Genomic DNA, 20,072 nt, shown 5'->3' with positions numbered 1-20,072 from the left:
CAGGGTGAGCAAGTCAGGCACCTCTTAAAGCAGGGGTCCTCAAACTTTTTAGACAGGGGGCCAGTTCACTGTCCCTCAGACCGTTGGAGGGCCAGACTATAGTTTTAAAAAAAACCTATGAACAAATTCCTATGCATACTGCGCATATCTTATTTTGAAGTAAAAAAAAACAAAACGGCAAGAACACCCGCATGTGGCCCGCGGGCTGTATTTTTTCTAAGTCAGGCTCCTCGTTCAATTTAGGTATCTCACCTATAAATGTTTCCGTTGTTGGAAGTACATGTGTCCTGCGGAGAAGTTGTTAACCCTGGGGAAGGATGTCCGTCAGGGCTGATGTTCTGATCACTTTCGTAATAAGTTGCCTACCTCAGGACCTGGCGATATTTTCCCGTATTTACCCTCTTTGTTAAACCTTATGCTTTTACTTCAAAACTGGATGATTCTGCAGTTCAGTTAAAACTAAGGGGGGGAAAAAAGCCCTGTGGGATGGCTTTGAGTAAAGGGTTAAATTCTAGTAAATAAAGCATACAAACGGCTGTGAATGTTTGTAGGTGACCGCATACATGCACGGTAGAGTGAATCATCCCCCAAGAATTTAGAAAAAGGTTGCCTTCTGAGCATTGAATTATAAAATGAGCCCAGGATACTACACAGAGATATATATAAAGGGCTCAGAAGTGGTCACCTGGGTTTCAGAGTTGCGAGATGTCCTTGTCACCTGATTGAGTGTATTAAAATATCTAAAGACAGAATTGGTCACCCAAAGAGTCCAGGGAAAAAAGAGTCACAGAGAGAAATGTTGGCAGCACCCACGTAAATACTGTCCAAAGGAGAGCGGAGCCTTGGCCAAAACGTAAGCTCGAGTCTAGCGGTTGCATTGGAAGGACATTGCTATAATGGGGAAGGATGCAGGAGCTGTCACCAACACTGAGTGGCTTTATTGGCAAGATGACCCCACTGAGGAATTGGCTGCCTCAGGCCTTCAGAAATTTGACTCATCTCATGCTCCGTGTCCCGATTCGTGTTCACTAGCAACCTTCTCATGTTGATTGAGCTTCTGGTGGAGGTCGACCACAAGGAGAGCATGCACCGGTGGTATCAGGGCAAGTCCCCTGGCCTATGTGACATTGGCATTGGTGGTTCTAAAATAATGAGCTGGACTTCTGCTGTCCTGCATCAGTCTGTGAGCTTTGGTGGCAATGTGAGTCTGCCCCAAGGAGCCGCTCTGCTTCAAGTGAAATCAGGTAGCTAAGCCAGGAAAGGTAAGATGAGAGGCCTCAGGTGGTCACTCGAAGGGGGAGTGGGACATGGTGAGATCAAGGAACTATATACATATGGTTGTTTGTCCCGCTGTTACAATTTCCTTTTAGTCAAAATACTTCATTTATAATATTATGTGATACTAAGTAGAGTGTACAATTTTTATGTTTATCAAAGTGACAGGGCATGAATTTAAAAAGTCCAAGAAACACGGCCCTGGAATGTGGCAGATGTCTTACAAGGAGCCCTTCTTTGGAGATAGCAAGCCCAGTGCAGGTAGTAGGGAGAGGAAGGAGGAAGCCCAGTGCAGGTAGTAGGGAGAGGAAGGAGGTGGCCTCCTCCCCACTTCTTCCCAAGGACGAGAAGTGGGGAAAGATAAGTAGGTAGTGAGGGGGACACTTCTTCCCTAGGATGAGAGCTTGGTAGGAAAAGAAAGGTGGGTGCTGGGGAGAATTCTTCTCAAGGACAAGAGGCAGGTAGAGAAAGGAATGGGAGGCAGTGGGATGATGGGAGAATTCTCCCCATTTCTTCCCAAGGACAGTGGAGATGGGGAAAGGAAAGGGAGGTAGGTGCAGAGGAGCCTTCTCCTACCTTCTCCCTGCGTTGTCTGAGAGAAGAGGGCTGTTCCCAGAACGTGAGGTCACCTCTCCTGGGCGCATGCAAGGGGAGTGACAAAACTCTGCTGTGTCTTCCTCTTTTTGCAAGTTCACTGATTCCATCATAAGGTTTTCACACACATGATATAATCTAATCCTACTTACCTCCCTGTGACTACACCTCCAAACTATGGATTTGGGGAGCACACATACCATGCATAGTAGCATATATTTGCACACACCAGTAAATTTATCATTTTAAGTAAAAACTGAGGTTTTTGGCATAGGTTATTGTGGGCTGAAGTTCACATTTCTGTTACGAATTAGAACTCTTTAGAGAGGAGGGATCTGAGATGGCAGCAGAGGAGGTGAATGTTACACTCACCTCCTCGCTGGACCAAACTGTAGTTACAACCAAAATATAGAGCAAGCAACCTAAATAACCATCTGAAGACTGGCTGAAGAGAAGTCTTACAACCAAAGATTTACAGAAGAAGCCACACTGAGACTGGTAAAAAGGGTGGAGGCACGAAAAGGGCTGACCCCACTCCCACAGGCAGCCCCTGAGATTTGGAAGGGATTCCCTCTGAGAAGCGTGGGGTCTCAAACCCAAACTGTTAGGAGGAAGAGGCGCCCTCATAACATCCGGCTGAGAAAATCAGCAGGGAGTCTGTCTACCAGGGAATGTGCTAGAGACACAGGTGCCCTCCTACAGTGCCAATGCACGAAATCTCATTTGCAGCCACTCCCTCTGGGCTCTGGCAAAGGGAAGGTAGAGCAGACTAGAGTCAAATGAGGAGAGTCTGGGGTGTGTGGCTCTGGGGAGAGAGCTGAAGGGACAGCCTCCAGGATCCCTGTGCTGAGTCACCCTCCCACACAGCAGAAGCCATCTTTCTTGGGTGGAGCACTCCCCTCCATACAGCATCAGCTGCCTGCACCAGGATATAGAAGTCCAGGAAGACTCACGTGCTGTCAGTAACTGAGGTGTGACTTTGCGGTGGAGGCCATTTCTCCCATGAACCTGACTGGCGCCATCCTCCTAACTGGAGATCTACTGGCCCTAGTCTCTGGGCTCCACCCTACTGAGGTACAGGCAGAATGAGGGACAGACTGAGTTGCATGACTCTGGGGCAAGGGCCACTCCCCCCAGCTCCCCTAAGCTTGATCAGCACCTCCTCCTCAGGGGAGATCCACTAGCCCCATCCTCCTGGCAGCCTTGCCCTGCTGAGATCGGGCTCCTGGCAGAATCTGAGACAGACTGAGTTGTGTGGTATAGGACTAGGGACATTTTTCTCTCACACTCGCGACTGGTGCAGAGCCCTCCATTTACAAGGCCAAGTCTTGATCCCTTTTGGAGTAATAAACTCTGTTGCCTCACCCTGATGGCTCCAAGACCCCCATCTCACCACAAAGGCCTGCAGGCACCCGGCAGATGGAGCTAGACTTGGTATACCCTGGGACTTTGCTGAGTGGCCTCAGACCCAGCAAGGACACAGAGTTTGAAACTGTATCAACCTAGTGAACACCACTCACCTCTACCTGGCGACTCACTGAGAACCTACCTCATGCAATTTGAATACTGCCAGAGTCCAGCCAGCCTCCAAAAAGGACATACAAATGGCCAATAGACATGAAAAGATATTTAACATCACTAATCACCAGTTAAAACCACAATGAGATATCACCTCACACCTGTCAGAATGGCTATATCATCAATAAAACAACAAAAAACAAGTATTGGTGAGGATGTGGAAAAAAGGGAACCCTTATGCATTGTTGGTGGGAAAGGAAATGAATGTAGCCATTGTGTAAAGCAGTATGGAGCTAACTCGAAAAATTCAAAACAGAACTGCCTTATGACCCAGTGACTCCACTTCTGTAAATATATCCGCAGAAACCCGAAACACTAATTCAAAAGAACACTAGTATATGCACTTCTGTATTCATTACAGCATTATTTACAATAGCCAAGATTTGGAAGCAGCCCAAGTAACATCCTTAGATGAGTGGATTAATAAAGCTGTGGTACATTTATTTACACAATGGAATATTACTTGGCCATAAAAAAGAAGGAAATCTTACCTTTTGCTGAAGAGAATTCTTACAACCAAAGATTTACAGAAGAAACCACACAGACTGGTAAAAAGGATGGAGGCACAAAAAGGGCTGACCCCACTCCCACAGGCTGCCCCTGAGATTCGGAAGGGATTCCCTCGGAGAAGCGTGGGGTCTCAACAGCATAGATGGACCTGGAGAGTATTATGCTAAGAGAAATAAGCCAGTCAGAGAAAGACAAGCACCATAGGATTTCACTTATATGTGAAATCTAATGAACAAAATAAATTAGCAATGAAATAGATAGGACATAATGATAAGAAGGGACTGGGTGAAAAGGGTGAAGAGATTAAGGGGGGGAAAACAACTCAGACAATAGTATGGTGATTACTAGAGGGAAAGGGGATGGGGGATATTAGAAGAGAGTTAAGGGGGGATAAATAGTGATGGATGGAGACCTGACTTGGTGAACGCACAATACAGTATACAAATGCTGCATTCTAGAACTGCACACCTGAAACCTATATAATTTTATTAACCAATGGCACCCCAATAAGTTCAATAAAAATTTAAAAGAAATCTTTAGAGATAAAGCACATATTCATTATGTAATTTCCTATGCCTGTCATTAATATGTAAATTTTATGGTTAAGACAAGAGAAGCATTCTGGAATAGACGACTTCTCCCAACTCACTTGCCAAAATCTGAACCAACTGTTTCATAGAAAATGGGGAATGGAATAATCTACTAGTTGATATGTAATGAATAATTCATGGTTTTTGTGGTTGTTCTTACCGCTTATTCATTCAGTTTCACAGCTGTGTATTGAGTGCCAGCCATGTGCAAGGGACAGAAATGGACGTCCCGCAGACAAGACTGCTGTGGCTGTGTTCAGACACGGCTGTCTTGTCAGAGACGGGGTTGAAGTCCTATAGGAAAGTGGTTTTCTCCCCAGATTGCAGGTAAAAGTGGTTCTCCCGCCAGCCCTGTCATCTTTTTAGAATTGTTCCACATGGCTCTGCTTTGCTGAAAGGTGGTCTCCATAGAAGAGACCTCATGTCCATGTCATGACTTCTGCTGACGCTACAGAGCCTCTGCTCCCAAGCACTGCCCTTGCAGACATTTGTTTTGGGGGAGTCTTCATGGAGCTGCGTCTGCCCATGGCCAGCCCCCCAAAGCTCACCTGTGAGAACCAGCTGGGTACCCTGCTGTTACCATCTGCCCTAGCTGTTCAGTGCCTTCCTGCCCACTGCAGCCAGGAACCTTTCCGTGGTGCTGAATGGTATGTTCTGAATGATCTTGGTTCACATTGTGTGGTATGTCCGTGAGCATGTTACCTGATTCCCAACAGGAATCCTCCAGGGATAAACCCCTTAAGACTCATAGATCCTGTCAGTGAAAACAGATGAAAAGGCCTTGTGCACTCGCACTCGCCATCCTTTTCCTCCCTGGCACTGTTCTGACAAGTCTTTCTCATGAACTGCTGTATCTCATCAGCTTCACGCTGGCCTGGCGAGGCTGACATGCATTCCTACAGCAGACGAGTAGCAGACACAACGTGTGCCTTCCAAGAAGGTAGTCCAGGAACAACATCTGTCCTCTGCCTTATATTAAATGTCTTGTTTCAAATGCATTTGATCTTATTCTGGAAATGTTAACTGTATATCCTCGATCAGAGCCCAGGCCCCATATGACGGCATCACTGGGATCATTGCCGGCAGGGCTGGAGCGAGGACCACCACTGGTCAGCATGTTTTCTTGCTGCTTTCAAGCGCCTGTGCTGGATCCGTTAGAACCTCCTGAAATACTTGTTAAACCTCAAGATTTCTAGGCTTCTCTTCATCCTCATGAAATCTAAGTCTCCGGGAGTCGTACCCCAGGTGTCTCTGAGGCGGCAGCTCTGGAGCCACAGCTGTGGAGGACATGGAGTCCCTGACCCAGCTAAATTCAATGCATAGTAATGCTAGGACCCTTTCAAATCGGACAGTCTGTGCTAGAGTGTACTTCCATCCTTCTAGTAAATTCTTGGAACGCAACAGATTTTGAATTTCACTGGAAGCCCTATAGAGAAATCCACATGAATATGCCTGAAAACTGCGTCTTAGGAGAGTGTCACAAGCAATTGCGAAAGAAATGCCTTTCCTAACACATTTAGAACAGAAAAAGCGTGTCGAAAGAAGCAACACATCAGATTTCTACAGATCTAAGGGAGTAGTCTGGTTAACAAACATAATGAGTATGTGCAATGGAGTCCAAACGATAGCTTCATAAATCCATTAACACATATTCCTCCAGTGGCCAGAGTATTGCCAACTTGGCCTATTAATGGGAGCATAAGTGAAGAAGTAGGGAGAGCCCAGCCAGTGTGGCTCAGTGGTTGAACATCGATCTGTGAACCGGGAGGTCATGGTTCGATTCCCAGTCAGGGCATATGCTCAGGTTGCGAGCTCGATTCCCCTGTGTGGGGTGTCCAGGAGGCAGCTGATTAATGATTCTCATAATTGAGGTTTCTATCTCTCCCCCTCTCCCTTCCTCTCTGAAATCAATAAAAATTTATTTTAAAAAAAGTACAGAGTCGTATTTACAAAAAGCATTTGAAAATGTGCTTTGTATTTAAGATAGCTTCATGCTCTTTTTCCAGATAACTAAAGCATATTCCCTGAGTGCTGACTTTAAAAAAGTTACATTTTCCTTGGACCCACGATGACTGAATTATTTTGAGGAACCCCCCCCAAAAAAAAAAAATCGGTCTCTTGTCACTGTTAGTGTTTCCTCTGTCTCCTCCTTGCTGTCAGCTCTCACTTGGTGGCAGCTGCTTTGACCGGGGAGAGGCTCTGTAAAAACAATTCCACAATCGGAGGAGGAGGGGCCCCTCCGTGGACGGCCAGTGGAAGTGACCCGAATGGGTTCTAAACCCCGCGGCCAGCCTGCGGGTGAAGCCCAGCCCTCAGGGTGCTATGTCCCTGTCACAGCACCAAGAACAAATTCGGAAAAGAAACTGCAGTTTCTCCTTTTTCTTAACTCACCTGAGAGGCCTTTCTCTGTGTCGACAATTTATTTTTAAAAGAAAACTGCCAACTTTTAAAAAAGAGGGTGCTTATACTGGATTTAGAAAAGACACCACCACTGTTGGCATGTGATCATGAAAGGAGGGAAGGGGGGAGAGAGAGACATCGATGTGAGAGACACATGGATTGGTTGCCTCCTGGACTGGAACGAACCCGAGGCCCTTTGGTGCGTAGGCCAACGCTCTACCACTGACTGGGCCACACGGACCAGGAAATTCGAACCCTCCGGGGTGGATTTGTCTTTGGAGGATGGAAGGTGGGATAATGCTATTATGTTTTTGCCCTGAATACAATTATAATTGTGGGTCCCTAGGAATTCTCATTTATGGGCTTAAAACATTACCTTATGCAGTGTATTCTACCTCATCTTAAGGATACACAGGCTCTGTGACATTTGGTTTTTCCGCTGCTACAGCTGTTTCCACATCAGTAAAGTCGAGATAATGCCTGCTTCCTAAGAGTCTGGTGAGGCTTGGAATTTGGGAAAATACCTCGTATAATAAATAGCAGTCTCCTAACAAATTATTTCTCAGACCACCAAGGGCAGAGCAATTGAAAGTGTAAATAGGCAGCATGTCTTTTTAACAATGAGGATAATTGGTTTTCGGCCCCTCAGGGTTGTGGGGGGCAAAAGGAAAATGAACATGAGGATGCTGTGCAGTTGGCAAGAGGTGGTCAAGTCCTGTCGGCAATTGGTGGGGTGGTTTCTCCCTCGTACACGGGAGAGATGACATTGTCCGCTCCTGCCCACGTGCAGAGCAGAGGACCAACTGCACTGGGTGACCTTGGCTTCACCTTGTGACGTGCAAAGTGGCTGATGGTGGAGTGGTGGCCAGAGGATGTGCATGGCCTGGTTCTAGGAGAGGGGCTGAGAGGCGAAGTCCCTAGCAGGAGGAAACTTCCTGGGAGCGCTGTCCCTGAGAGCCCCAGCAGTGTCCCTGCCTGGACCACTGGCATCCTTAAACGCTCGTGACTGGTACCATCTTGTGCTGCACTTTCTGTGTCTCTACTCCTCACTCCCTCCCCCTCCCTCCCCAGATCTCCCATAGAAAATAACAATGCACCAGAGTCCCTTTTTTGAATGAAAGGATTCCCATTGATAAAAATAACATGGGATTGTTATAAACCATCCTGAGACCTGAGGGCCAAAGACGACTGTCCTGTCTTGACTTTGATGCCTGCAGTGCAAGCCCATGCTGGGAAGGACTATGTGTGAGTTCTTTTGTGGAGTGCAACCTAAACCACAGACATGGCTCCGAGCAGGGAACTTGGAATGACCCTTTGAAGGAGGATCCTTAAAAATAGGTTGCCCTGGTCCGTGTGGCCAGTGGTAGAGCGTTGGCCTGCGCACCAAAGGATCTCGGGTTCGTTCCCTGGCCCCGGTCCAGGAGGCAACCAATCCATGTGTCTCTCACATTGATGCTTCTCTCTCCCCCCTTCCCTCCCACTCTCTAAAAAAATCAATGGAAAAAATATCAAGTGAGGATTAACACAATAGATATATAGCCTGTAGGTTCGCCTCATACAGTGTAATTTATTAAATATTGAGCACACGAGTCCATGTCACTGTTATGAGAGGAGGATCTGTGTTTTAGTTATGCCACCTAATTTGAATGTGCAGATCCCCACGGTGTGGTCAGCAGGGCTCCATCACCGTGATTCTGCCTCCGTGTTCTGCGAGTAGGCACAGCCAGTGCAATTATTAGGGAAGTCACAATGGTTTCACCTTTATGGCTATCAGAATAGTATAAATACCACATATGTTAATGTAAAAAACACATTTTCAGCAGTAAGTAACCTTTTGGGGAATGAAATGTGCTTGTGCTTAGTCAAAGCCTCAAAAGTATATTTAAGAGAAAAAGAAGAAAGGTTAAGCTGACTTACTGCATGTTTGCTGAGTCCTCACTTAACTTCATCCATAGGTTCTATTACTTTAAGTGAAATGACTTATAATGAAACCAGTTTTCCCACTGGCTAATCGATATAAGTTCCTAGGGCATCTCATCGGCATTGAATGAAACCACGTTATTTGGGGACCTGCTGTAGATGCATACTATGAGGATGAAACCTTTATGCCTTATTTTTATCACCTTCCTTTCTATTGTCACTTTTCCCCTGCCAGGCCCAGATTATATCAAACAGAGATTTCAGGAAAATGTTGATGCTAAAGAAAATCCAGAAGAAAAGGTACCGGAAAAGCCACCTTCACCAAAGGAATCTCCTCATTTTTATCGCAAAGGCACTACACCCCCGAGCACTCCTGAGACACATCCCAGACAAAGCCACTCTCCCCAGCCTTCCCCCCAGCCCATGAGGAAGCAGAACCCCAGCTCAGGGGCCAGACTCAACCGTGACAAACGGAGTGTGGCTGATGAGCAGGTGACGGCCATCGTCAACAAGCCCCTGATGTCAAAGGCTCCCTCCAAGGAGCTGGGAGCCGCCGTGCCCCAGTCCAAGTACTCTGGCCGCCACCATGTCCCCAACCCCAGTAACGGGGAGCTGCATTCTCAGTACCACGGCTACTACGTGAAACTGAACGCCCCCAAGCACCCCTCGGAAGACGTGCGGGAAGATGAAGGATCCGGCCACTCTTCCTCGGCGCTGGTGCACAAGCCGACACCCAACAAGTGGAGTCCCCCTAAGTCTGTGACAAAACCAGTTGCCAAAGAAAGCAAAGCTGAGCCAAAAGCTAAGAAGTCTGAACTTGCTATACCAAAGAATCCAGCAAGCAACGATTCGTGCCCTACTTCGGAAAAAGAAGCCAATTCAGTAAGTTGTCTGAGCTGTGTTTTCCCCTCCTTTCCTCACTCTGGTTCTTTCGGGGAGCAGCATGGGGTGACTTGCACCTTGATGGCAGCTAGGCTCGCAAAAGTCCTAACACACACAGGGCTGTTTAGAGTAGAGCTGAGCCCGTGTGTAGCTGGAGACAGGAAAAAGCTTTCTGGACAGAAATTCCTCCATGTTCAGCCAGCCACCCACCCACCTTAAACATCCTTCAGGTAGGTTAAAACACGACTGGCTGGGACCGCATCACTCCTGGTAGGTGTCTTAGTTGGGACTGCTCTCCCAGAAATACCGTAGATTGGGTAGGGAGTTCCAAGGTCAAGTCCCCGGAGATTTGGTGTCTGGTGAGAACCCACATCCTGGTTCATAGGCCATCTTCTCACTGTGTCCTCACCCAGCTGAGGGAGAGAGAGAAAGCAAGCTCTCTCTGCCTCGTTTTTATAAGGGCACTAACCCATCAGGAGGGCTCTGCCCTCATAACCTAACTACCTCCCAAAGACCCCCATCTCCAAATACCGTCACATTACATCGGTGGTTAGGGTTTCAACATCTGAATTCTGGAGGGACACAAGCATGCAGTCCGGAACAAAAGCTGACTCCCCGATGGCTACAAAGCTCAGAGCTCTAGCTAAGAAGAGTGATCCACCACCATTTGCTAAGTTCTTAGCCCACCGTTTGACTCCCCAAAACAGTCAGTACCTTTAGACAAAAGAACATCTTTTCTAGCAATTGTGAATTATTCTCATAAATATTTCGTTAGGATTTTACTTAATTAAAGCCAGGTTTCAACTGTTTAAGATGACGACCTTGGTCTTCTAACCCCGTGGTCAGCAAACTGCAGCTCGAGAGCCACATGCGGCTCTTTGGCCCCTTGAGTGTGGCTCTTCCACAAAATACCATGGCCTGGGCGAGTCTATTTTGAAGAAGTGGCATTAGAAGAAGTTAAAGTTTAAAAAATTTGACTCTCAAAAGAAATTTCAGTCGTTGTACTGTTGATATTTGGCTCTGTTGACTAATGAGTTTGCCGACCACTGTTCTAACCCCTCAGAGTGTTAGTGCTCCTGAAATTTCATATTTCTGGTAGATGCTGGTTTTATCATCAGCCTTGAGAAGCTAAGGTTTTTGTTATTCAACCAGTTAGCTTTCAGTTATTGATAAATATATCCTCAATCAAATGAGTTTGATTTGTTAATGATAAATGGAATTTGGATTTTATCAAATTCTATAGAATTTATAAAATCTGAAGCAAGTATTTTCTGATAGACAGTTGATCAACCTATTCATATGCCTTTGGAACAGAGGTGTTGCATGTTTAGCTTATGGTAGAAGCCACAGCCAACCCAATGTTTACTAGAAATTTCAGAGACATAATTGCATAAAGGTGTGGGTTAATATTTTAGCAAACAAGAATATAATACAATCACCAGTTTCTTTTGTCTGTTTAATGTATTCACAGGTTTAAACAATTGAAATTCATTTTTTTAATTAACTTATGTTTGAAACTTCTTAGGTTTGTTGACTTTGCTAATATCTGTAAACACTGGTTCCCACCTTTTTTTTCAAATTCTCATCTTTTTAATTATCTAAGTATATATATTAATCAGATTAACTGAATTATCTTTCTGAGAGTCAGTCCCCATGAGGATAGATGGTTTCAAAACAGAATAACTTTGAGACTCTGACTATTCAATAAGCATTCTTTTTTTAGTTTTTAACATTGATATATCAGTATCCTGATATTATATCTATAATATACATGATATCACTACTGAAGTTGTTAAATGTAATAATTCACTTCTCATTTGGCTTTCAGAATTTTTATCCACAGATTAATAAAGCCTCACATTTACATTAATATTAGTTTGCCTGATTTAGAAGAGGGAAATTCAAACACTGCCAAGCCCTGTAATCTGTAGCTTTGGGTTCCCAGTAGTGGGGTTCAGTTGACTTCCAGAACTGCCCCAGGGGAAGCATATGCCCTGGTGTCTTACAATTGGGTGAGTGGCCTAGCTCCTATCTGTAATAGTTCCTCTATAAACTTCATAGTCTCCTTGTTTAGAAAAAGCATGTTTGACTTCTGTGCAGAATTGTGTGATTCTTGGAGTTAGCCAAGCATCTCCCAGCTCAGTAGGTTGGTCTCCCAGGTTCCCTTCCACACCCCAAGGAGGCAGAGCAGCTCTCACCTCTGTCTGCCATGGGCACCAGAAGTCAGGATTTACGTGGCACCTTCGTGGGAAGATTTTAACAATTAACCTTCTCTTTCCAATAATAATGAAAAGCTGCCTTTCACACCCTGATCACTGTTTTCTTCACAGAGATGTAGGAAGTGACAGAATTACCCTCAAGTTAGTCAATAAACAACTTTTAAAACCAGGGAGGCCCTAGCCAGTTTTGCTCAGTGGATAGAGTGTCGGCCTGCAGACCAAAGGGTCCCGGGTTCGATTCCGGTCAAGGGCACATACCTCAGTTGCGGGCTCCTCCCCAGCCCGGGCCATGTGCAAGAGGCAACCAATCAATGGTGTTTCTCTCATATTGATGTTTCTCTCTGTCTCTCCCACTCTCTCTAAAAGATCAGTAGAAAAATATCCTCAGGTGAGTATTAATAAATAAGTAATAAAACTGGGGAGCACTACAATTTAATACAATTTTGAGATTAGAAGACACTGTGTAAGTAAGAGATTGATAAAATAACAACTTGGAAATTCATAGGAACATTCACACTAAAGGAACATTCACACTGAAGCAGACATTTGAGGGAAAACAACACGGAATCAGCCAGTGCTCTCTGTGGGCAGCTGGCAGATCTGGTGTGAGTCAGAATCGCCCCGTGTAGGGTGGCTCACCAAACCAGATCTAGAATTCCAACCAGCTTATGGAGACAGGATAGGCTAGTGGCTGAGGGTGTGAACTGTGCTACCAAACGCCCTAGGTTCAAGTCCCTGCTGTGTGACCTGAGGCAAGTTTCCTAACTGTTCGGTGACTTGGTTTCTTCATCCTCTATCATAGAGTTGTTGTGAAGATTAAATGAGCTAATACTTATAAAGTTCTTAGCCTGGTACCTGACACATTGTGAGTGCTCAAAAACTATTATTAAATTTGCTCCAACACGGAACTAGCTGAAGCATGAATAGTTGATAAATATAGTAAGTCCCCACTTAATGTCATCAGTACCCAGATAGGTTCTTGGAAATGGCCACTTTAAGTGAAATGACAGGTAATGAAACCAATTCGCCACAGGCTAATTGAGAAAAGCAAGAGCTAAGTTCCAGCATATTTCTGGTCACAAAACCATCACCAAACTTCTAAATAAAGACCCAAAACACTTCTAATATTCAACACTGAGATAAATGTGAGCTACATACATATGTAAGAAAGATAAATAAAAACAAGTACTATCATTCTTTTCCAACCTACTCATTCCAGTTCAGGGTTGTGGGTGGCGGGAGCCTGTCCCAGCAGCTCAGGGCACAAGGCGGGACCCACCCTGGACAGGATGACCTTCCGTCACAGGGACAATGGAGACACAACAATGCATTCACGAGCACACCATCGGGCTGTAGGAGAAAACCCACGCAGACAGTGGCTCTGGCCGGGAATTGTTTTTTTGTTTATTGCGTGTGTTTTTTTCTCCTCCATCTTATAATGAAACCATGTTGAGCAAAACGACCCATTTGAGAACCTGCTGTCCTCCAGTATTCTCTGATCACCCTCAGGATCACCCTGGTGATTGAACCCCTAGAAATCTATAAAATCTTCTGGGACACAGGCTAATCACTGAGAGCAAACGAATTACTTGAATCTGAGAGGGGGAGCCATGGCAGGGATTGCTCTGTAACCCCCTGACGAAGTTTGTGGCCCCTGTGGGCAGGGGTTGCATGTAGACTCACGTGATACCACAATATTTTGAGGATTTTGCAACCTGGCAACTTGGGTGGGGGTCAGTAGAAGCATCTGTAGAGCCTTGTCAGCTAGAATGGTGAGGGGTCTTCTAATTAAGAATCTCGACCCCTTCTGGCAACTGCCTGCCCTTTTCCCGGCCGTTCCTCTGATCGGCTTCCAAGTTCATTCTGAGATTTACCCGTTATTTCTTTTGAACTATTGAAAAACGTGTTTTGAAAAACTTGCCAGGCCATGTTTGAACCACACACATACACACACATAAAGAAGACAATCCATATCATTAAAATTTGCTGTTAACACTAAACTAAGCTTTGGTCTTTCTGTTTTTGGAGAAGTTCTCCATTTAACGTTAATAAACTGTACTCTCTAGCAGGAAATTCCTCACCATTTTAAATGAACTGATAGTCTCTTAAAGAAAGAAAAGGGCGGGGGATTGATTTCTTGCATTAGCTGGCCTCCCCACATTCTGACTCCCCGCACTTTACTTTGTAACTGCCCGGTTTTCTTCCAATCAAGACTTGCACTTGGCCCTGAAACAGCTTCCTTCAAGACACCTGTCCCAGTCAGTCTTGGAAAGCAAGACTGATTTTTTTTCTTCCATTTTGCTATTTTAAGCTACAACTGGCCACCAGTCATATTTATGGGACTTCGCCTTAAAGCTTTGCACCCTGATGAACACAGAGCTTGAGTCCCGACGTCTGCCCCTCAGACACAGCGACCCAGAACTCACTTTTCACCTGGTTGCAGGTTGAACCTTTTGTTGCTGGTTTTACTGAATCATCTTTAAAGAGGGCACTCTAAATGGTAGGATAAGTGGGGGTGTGTATTAGAACATATTACAGGATGAATATATGTTCGATAGAGAAATGTCCTCGTCTTCTTTCATATCCCTATCTTTGGGGTTGGGAATGAAATCCGCTGACCCCAGAGAGTGGAAACGATTCCAAAATTGGTAGCACATTCGTGAGCAAAATCTAATCAAAGTTCGTGGTATTCACAGCATTTCCTTAATCTCCATGCTGTTGTGATGTTAAAACATCATCAAAATTATCTCCTGGGTCATAAGAGTTTCCCACCTGATTGAGAAGTTGCCTGGGTTAGTCCTCTCTTAATAAATTACAACACAAGTATTCCAACAGAAACACGAGTCCTTCCCAAAGTCTGATGTCCTTCTGATATTAGAAGCATAGGGTATAGATGAAAATGCCATTTTAAAGAAGTTGATGGGAAGTCACTCTTTTTAACCGGAGGCCTGTGGCTTTCATAGGGATGCAGAGAAAAGGACATGAGCACTGGCGTAAGCAGACCAAAGTTTAATTCTAGTTCTAACTTGTCCAAACAGGCTGAGTTCACCTTGGGAAACACACTCTCTCAGCTCCGTGAAATGGAACTAATAATCCCTTGTGAAGAATTTTTAAAAATAATCGACACAGGCGTCGTGGCCCAGTCCTGGCCTAGGAAGACCTGCAGTCGGTGTTTTCTTTTTTCTGTCGTTTCCTTGGGGTTTAGGAACTAACACTACCTATGGCAAGGCACCCATTTTTACTTCCTCCTTTCCACCACCCTGATTTTACTAGTCACCCTGTGTGTTTTTTTTTAATATATTTTATTGATTTTTTACATAGAGGAAGGGTGAGGGATAGAGAATTAGAAATATCAATGAGAGAGAAACATCTATCAGCTGCCTCTTGCACACCCTCTACTGGGGATGTGCCCACAACCGAGGTACATGCCCTTGACCAGAATCGAACCTGGGACCCTTGAGTCCGAAGGCTGACGCTCTATCCACTGAGCCAAACAGGTTAGGGCATCCTGTTCTTTTAATGCCATGAGTTAGTCTGCTCACCACATCCATGTCACCTGGCAAAGTGCCAGAAGATGGGAGGCTTTCATTAAACACTGGTTGCCTGAATGAATCGGGCAACCTGTGTGGGTGCACGGCGGTGAACAAGGCAGGGCCCTGCTGCTGTGGAGCTCAATCTGGGAGGGACAACAGCAATTAACAAAGATGACAATAAAGCGTGAGGTATTAGAGAAAAATGGCGCATCACCCTGACCTCCTCCAGGAAGGAGACCTCCTTGAAGGATATGTGACCTGAGCCCTAGACTCTGCGAAACAAGCACTGGACCAATGACAGTTGCAAACTTACTCACCCCATGCCCCTCAAAATTACGACAAGACATTTGAAGACTAACAGTTTCATTGTGGTCTCGCTGGGTAGTCAAACATAGGACAACTGTTTTCTCATCTTTAAGAACAAAACTGCCTCCCCACCTAAGTCCTGAGACCAGTTTTAGAACACTCCTAATGCTATTTCAGAATATGATACGAGCCTGGCTGGTGTGGCTCAGTGGTTGAGCATTGACCTATGAACCAGGAGGTCACGGTTCAATTCCCAGGCAGGGCACATGCCCGTGTTTCGGGCTCCGTCCCCAGCGGGGGCATGCAGGAGGCAGCCGATCAATGATTCTCATCATTGATGTTTCTGTCTCTCCCTCTCCTTTTCTCTCTGAAATCAATAAAAAATATATGTAAAAGAGAATAAGACACTATTTTAATAGTAAATACCAAGATCATGTCTTTGTAATCAACAAGGCCAAGCTTGGGCAGATCTGAAAAGGGGGGTCATATAAGGCTGGCTTGTTTTTGTTTTGGGGTTTTTGGTTTTCTTATTGATTTTTAGAGAGAGAGAGAGAGAAACATCGATGTGAGGGCATAAATAACGTCGAGATTGGCTCCCTCCTCTATGCCCCCTACCGGGGATCGAGCCTGCAACCCGGGTATGTGCCCTGACCAGGAATTGAACCAGCAGCCATTCAGTGCACAGGATGACACCCAACCAACTGAGCCACACCAGCCAGAACTGGTTTGTTTTTAAACAAGCCAACCCAATTTGGGTTCCTTGGGCTGTGAGGTATTTATTACAGCAGTATTTATCAAACTAGGATTCTGCAATTTCTTCAGGATAACTTGACCTCTGAAAGGTTAGGGTTATGAGCAGAGAAACAACAAAATTAGACCTGTAAAATAATTTCTGAGAGTGTTCAGCTTCCCACGTGTAGTTTTTAATTTTAAGGAAGGGGTGGTGTCCAAAAAAGACGCCCAGAGAAGGCAAGGGAGAACCTTATTTTGAGTTTTCCCAACGTTTTTCCCGGGAGGCCTCGCTGTCCTACAGGTTTCCCTCCCGCATTCCAACTGCCTTTCTGAGGAAATCACTCTTCCTCGTCCGGATCGCACCTTCACAAGTGCCTGTCCAACCCACAGCAGTCCCTGACCTTGTTAGGGACCCGTGTCTCACCCAGACTGCTGCCCAGTGGTTCCGGGTGAATGTAGCAGGTTGTTTTTTTAAGTCCTAGTTTAGATTCAATCAAGGCAGGATTCATTTTTAAGTGAAAGTTCAGAGATGGCTCCATCTAAATACGGCATTGCTATTTTTAGTTTACACCTTTTGTAAATGCTGTCATTATTCATGCCTCCTTTACCACAACTGTGTTGGGTATTTTTATATTTTTAGTAATTGCTTTTGTGAGCTGATTTATGTACTGATATTAAAATGGAAAAGTTATGCTTGTTTTGTTCTGTTTTATTTCCAGGGCCCTAATTCAGTCATGATTGTCCTTGTCATGCTGTTGAATATCGGGTTGGCCATTCTTTTTGTTCACTTTCTGACTTGATTGGAGTTAGGAAAGGTAAGACTAGCCTTGATTTCTATTACAAACCGACAAAACATAGCATTCTTGTCCCATGTTCAGATTCACATTCTTTTTAACAACGACCTATTGTCCTTCGCTTTAACTTCGGCTGTGCCTGAATGTGATTCCACATAGCTCCTCGGTGATATAACTGTTTTGACCCTTCGGTGGAGTCATGACAACTAGTAGCCTTCGCCCACAGTTGTGCCCAGTGGTGTCATCAGCCCTTTAAATGGCACACCCCGGTCAGACTCAGACCCAGGGAAGGAGGCTTGGAATTAGGATGGGCTCTCGAGAGACGGGAACCTTGGAAACTGCGGCCAGAGGCCCTGTCCGGTTCCCGGGGGGAGTGCTGTGTGGCTTTGGGGTCCTCTGGGAGCTGAAGCAGGCAGCGGGTTGGAGCGCCAAACTTAACAATCCTTCTTTTTTAAAACCTGCTGAAGCAGCCCCATCCGGCGGAGTTCCTGGCCCTGGCTGCTCCATCTGTCCTAGCAGAGTGTGACTAAACTGGAAACGTATGGAGCTGCGTGTTTGGTTGTTGATGGAAGTCAACAGCTGCCTTACTATTTTACCATCTGACGTTTGCAGTAGGGAGCTGGGGAAACAAGCGGCCCGACCCGAGGAATGCGGCCGGAGGATTGTGTTGCTGCCGCCGCCTTCCCAGCGCTCGCTCCGGCCTGGGTCCGAGAACGGGGCGGCAGCCTCACTCAGCAGTCTTATGCCATGACCTGCTGCTTTCACGCCCCCACACGTTCTGGGAGAGAACGTTGCGTTTGCTTGTGCACGCCTCTTTTTGCTGTTTATTTCAATATGATGTACGGTCACCGACCACGTGCAGTCCTGGCTGGATGAACACACACGTTGCATCTCAAAGGAAAAGAAGCAACGAAAAGTCTAGAGGAAATGTGTTGATTTTGACAACAAGACAGCATTTTTGTAATGCCACTTAGTCTTCCTAAACCTTTGGTGAAAGGCTGTGTATCTTTAAAAGTTAGCAATTTGAAAGCATCCTACCTTCCTAAGAAATAACTTAATTTTAAACATTTTTAACGTTACTGCGATGAGTTATTTATGCACTCGGGAGGTGCTAAATTCTAAAAACTGAAAGACAACAGAATTCTAAGAAGTCAGAATGTTGCATGGGTTGCATTAATCGGTGTTTAAAGGATTCAGTTTCATTGCTGACGTACTTTACAACCAAATAGAATCTTGTCAGTGGCTATGTTAATTCCCATGAAAGTTAAGCAAGATGCTATTAATAACTGCTCTTCTCTTTCCCTTTATTTTTCTTTTTCCCCAACTGAAAATTTTTTGTTGAAGACATTCAGGTAGAGCATAAAGCTTTGTAAAATCACTGCTTCTCAATTTGATGCCTTTCGTGTTTTTTTCCAAGTCCTTTTTTAATTTTATTTCACATCTTAAAGGCTTAGACGTTTTTGTTTCAATAGTTGTCTTTCGCCGTCCTTTGTTATTCTGACATAATCTGATTTTTTTTTTTTGCTGTTTTATAATGTATCCTTTATTACTCAGAAGCATGCCTACGAGAAACTACAGGGTCTTTCTCAAAGCAATTATTTAAAAAGAAATCAGGGGAGGAAAGGTTTCTGTTAGATCTCTATGAAACATGACATTGTGGAGAGGGAGCTATTCCTGAATATTTTCACCATCTGCATGGTTTAATCCGATTCTCTTGGCCTTATTTGCTACCCTTTCAATGCGGAAGAGACCATTCACGTGTTAGCACAGGGGGGTAAACTGGGTGCTTGGTCACCTGCAGGGCAGTAACCCAGTGGCGTTTCTTGCAGAAGTGCAATATGTTGAGAATCCTGGGTGTGAGCAACATGGAAGAGAGCAGGAAGCGGAAAGAGAGCAAATGAAAATTACAACTTGTATATTGAATTATTTTTTACATTTTGCTTTGACTTTGAAATCTAGGAAGTACGTTTTTACCCAAGAAACGTTTAAGTTCCTGTGTCATTCTCAATACTCTCACTTCTCCTTCCTAACCCCATAGCTCTTTACGCTGGGAAAGCTGATTTTTTTAAAAAAGATAAAATATTTAATCTTATTAAGTGTTTATTTAAAATGTGTAATGCTTTGAAACAATGGGTTAACAAGATAACGAAAGGATATGTTTATACAGTAAGCATGTTGGTTCCATTTATAAATATATGTATGATTTATAAGCTTTTTTAAAACAAAGCCCAAATTGTCGGTATTTTTCTAAAATGTGCACAGCTGTATTTTACATGAAAGGCTCTTTCTAATGGGTTGTTATACTGTACTCTACATTTTGGACAGCACATGAAGTCTGCCAGTGTACTTAATAAAACATGACTTTGTTTATTTAAAGTTTCTTGCTGTGAAAAAAGAACTCCCTACCTGTGAGTTCCTTTATTTATAATCCTTGAAACCAAAATGTATAACGTACAGTTTTCACAACTGTATTTGCTCTAATAAAAAAAAAAGTTGGTTATTTAAAAAGTTGTAGGTGTGTCTCCTTTGTGCATAAATTACTGTCTGGAGTTATGTGGAATTTTGGTGGTGGTGTTGAAAGAAAGAGCTGCTGAGAAATTAATAGAAATGATGCGGGGAGGGGACTGGGGCTCAGAGAAGCCACGTCGCAGAAGGTAGCTGTACTATACGGTTATTTCTTTCTACATTTCTTTCATCGTGGGCCTTCCATGTAATTTTGCAAAATAAGATTCACTGCTC

At 44.6% G+C, this 20,072-nt stretch overlaps 1 protein-coding gene across 1 annotated transcript in view; it reads left to right on the top strand.

Moving 5' to 3' along the window:
• JPH1 (junctophilin 1) overlaps positions 1-19,665 on the top strand; it is an 89,142-nt gene extending 69,477 nt beyond the window's left edge. Inside the window, exons 4-6 of the mRNA XM_079796692.1 lie at positions 9,103-9,749; positions 17,259-17,354; positions 17,804-19,665. Of these exons, the coding sequence (XP_079652818.1) occupies positions 9,103-9,749; positions 17,259-17,339 (728 nt within the window). The 3' untranslated portion in view covers positions 17,340-17,354; positions 17,804-19,665. The remainder of the gene's footprint in view (positions 1-9,102; positions 9,750-17,258; positions 17,355-17,803) is intronic.
• Positions 19,666-20,072: the final 407 nt, after the last annotated feature.

This window comes from Cnephaeus nilssonii (genome assembly GCF_951640355.1).
Source record: "Cnephaeus nilssonii genome assembly, chromosome: 18".
NCBI classification, from domain to species: domain Eukaryota; kingdom Metazoa; phylum Chordata; class Mammalia; order Chiroptera; family Vespertilionidae; genus Cnephaeus; species Cnephaeus nilssonii.
This window is presented reverse-complemented; position numbering and strand designations above follow the sequence as displayed.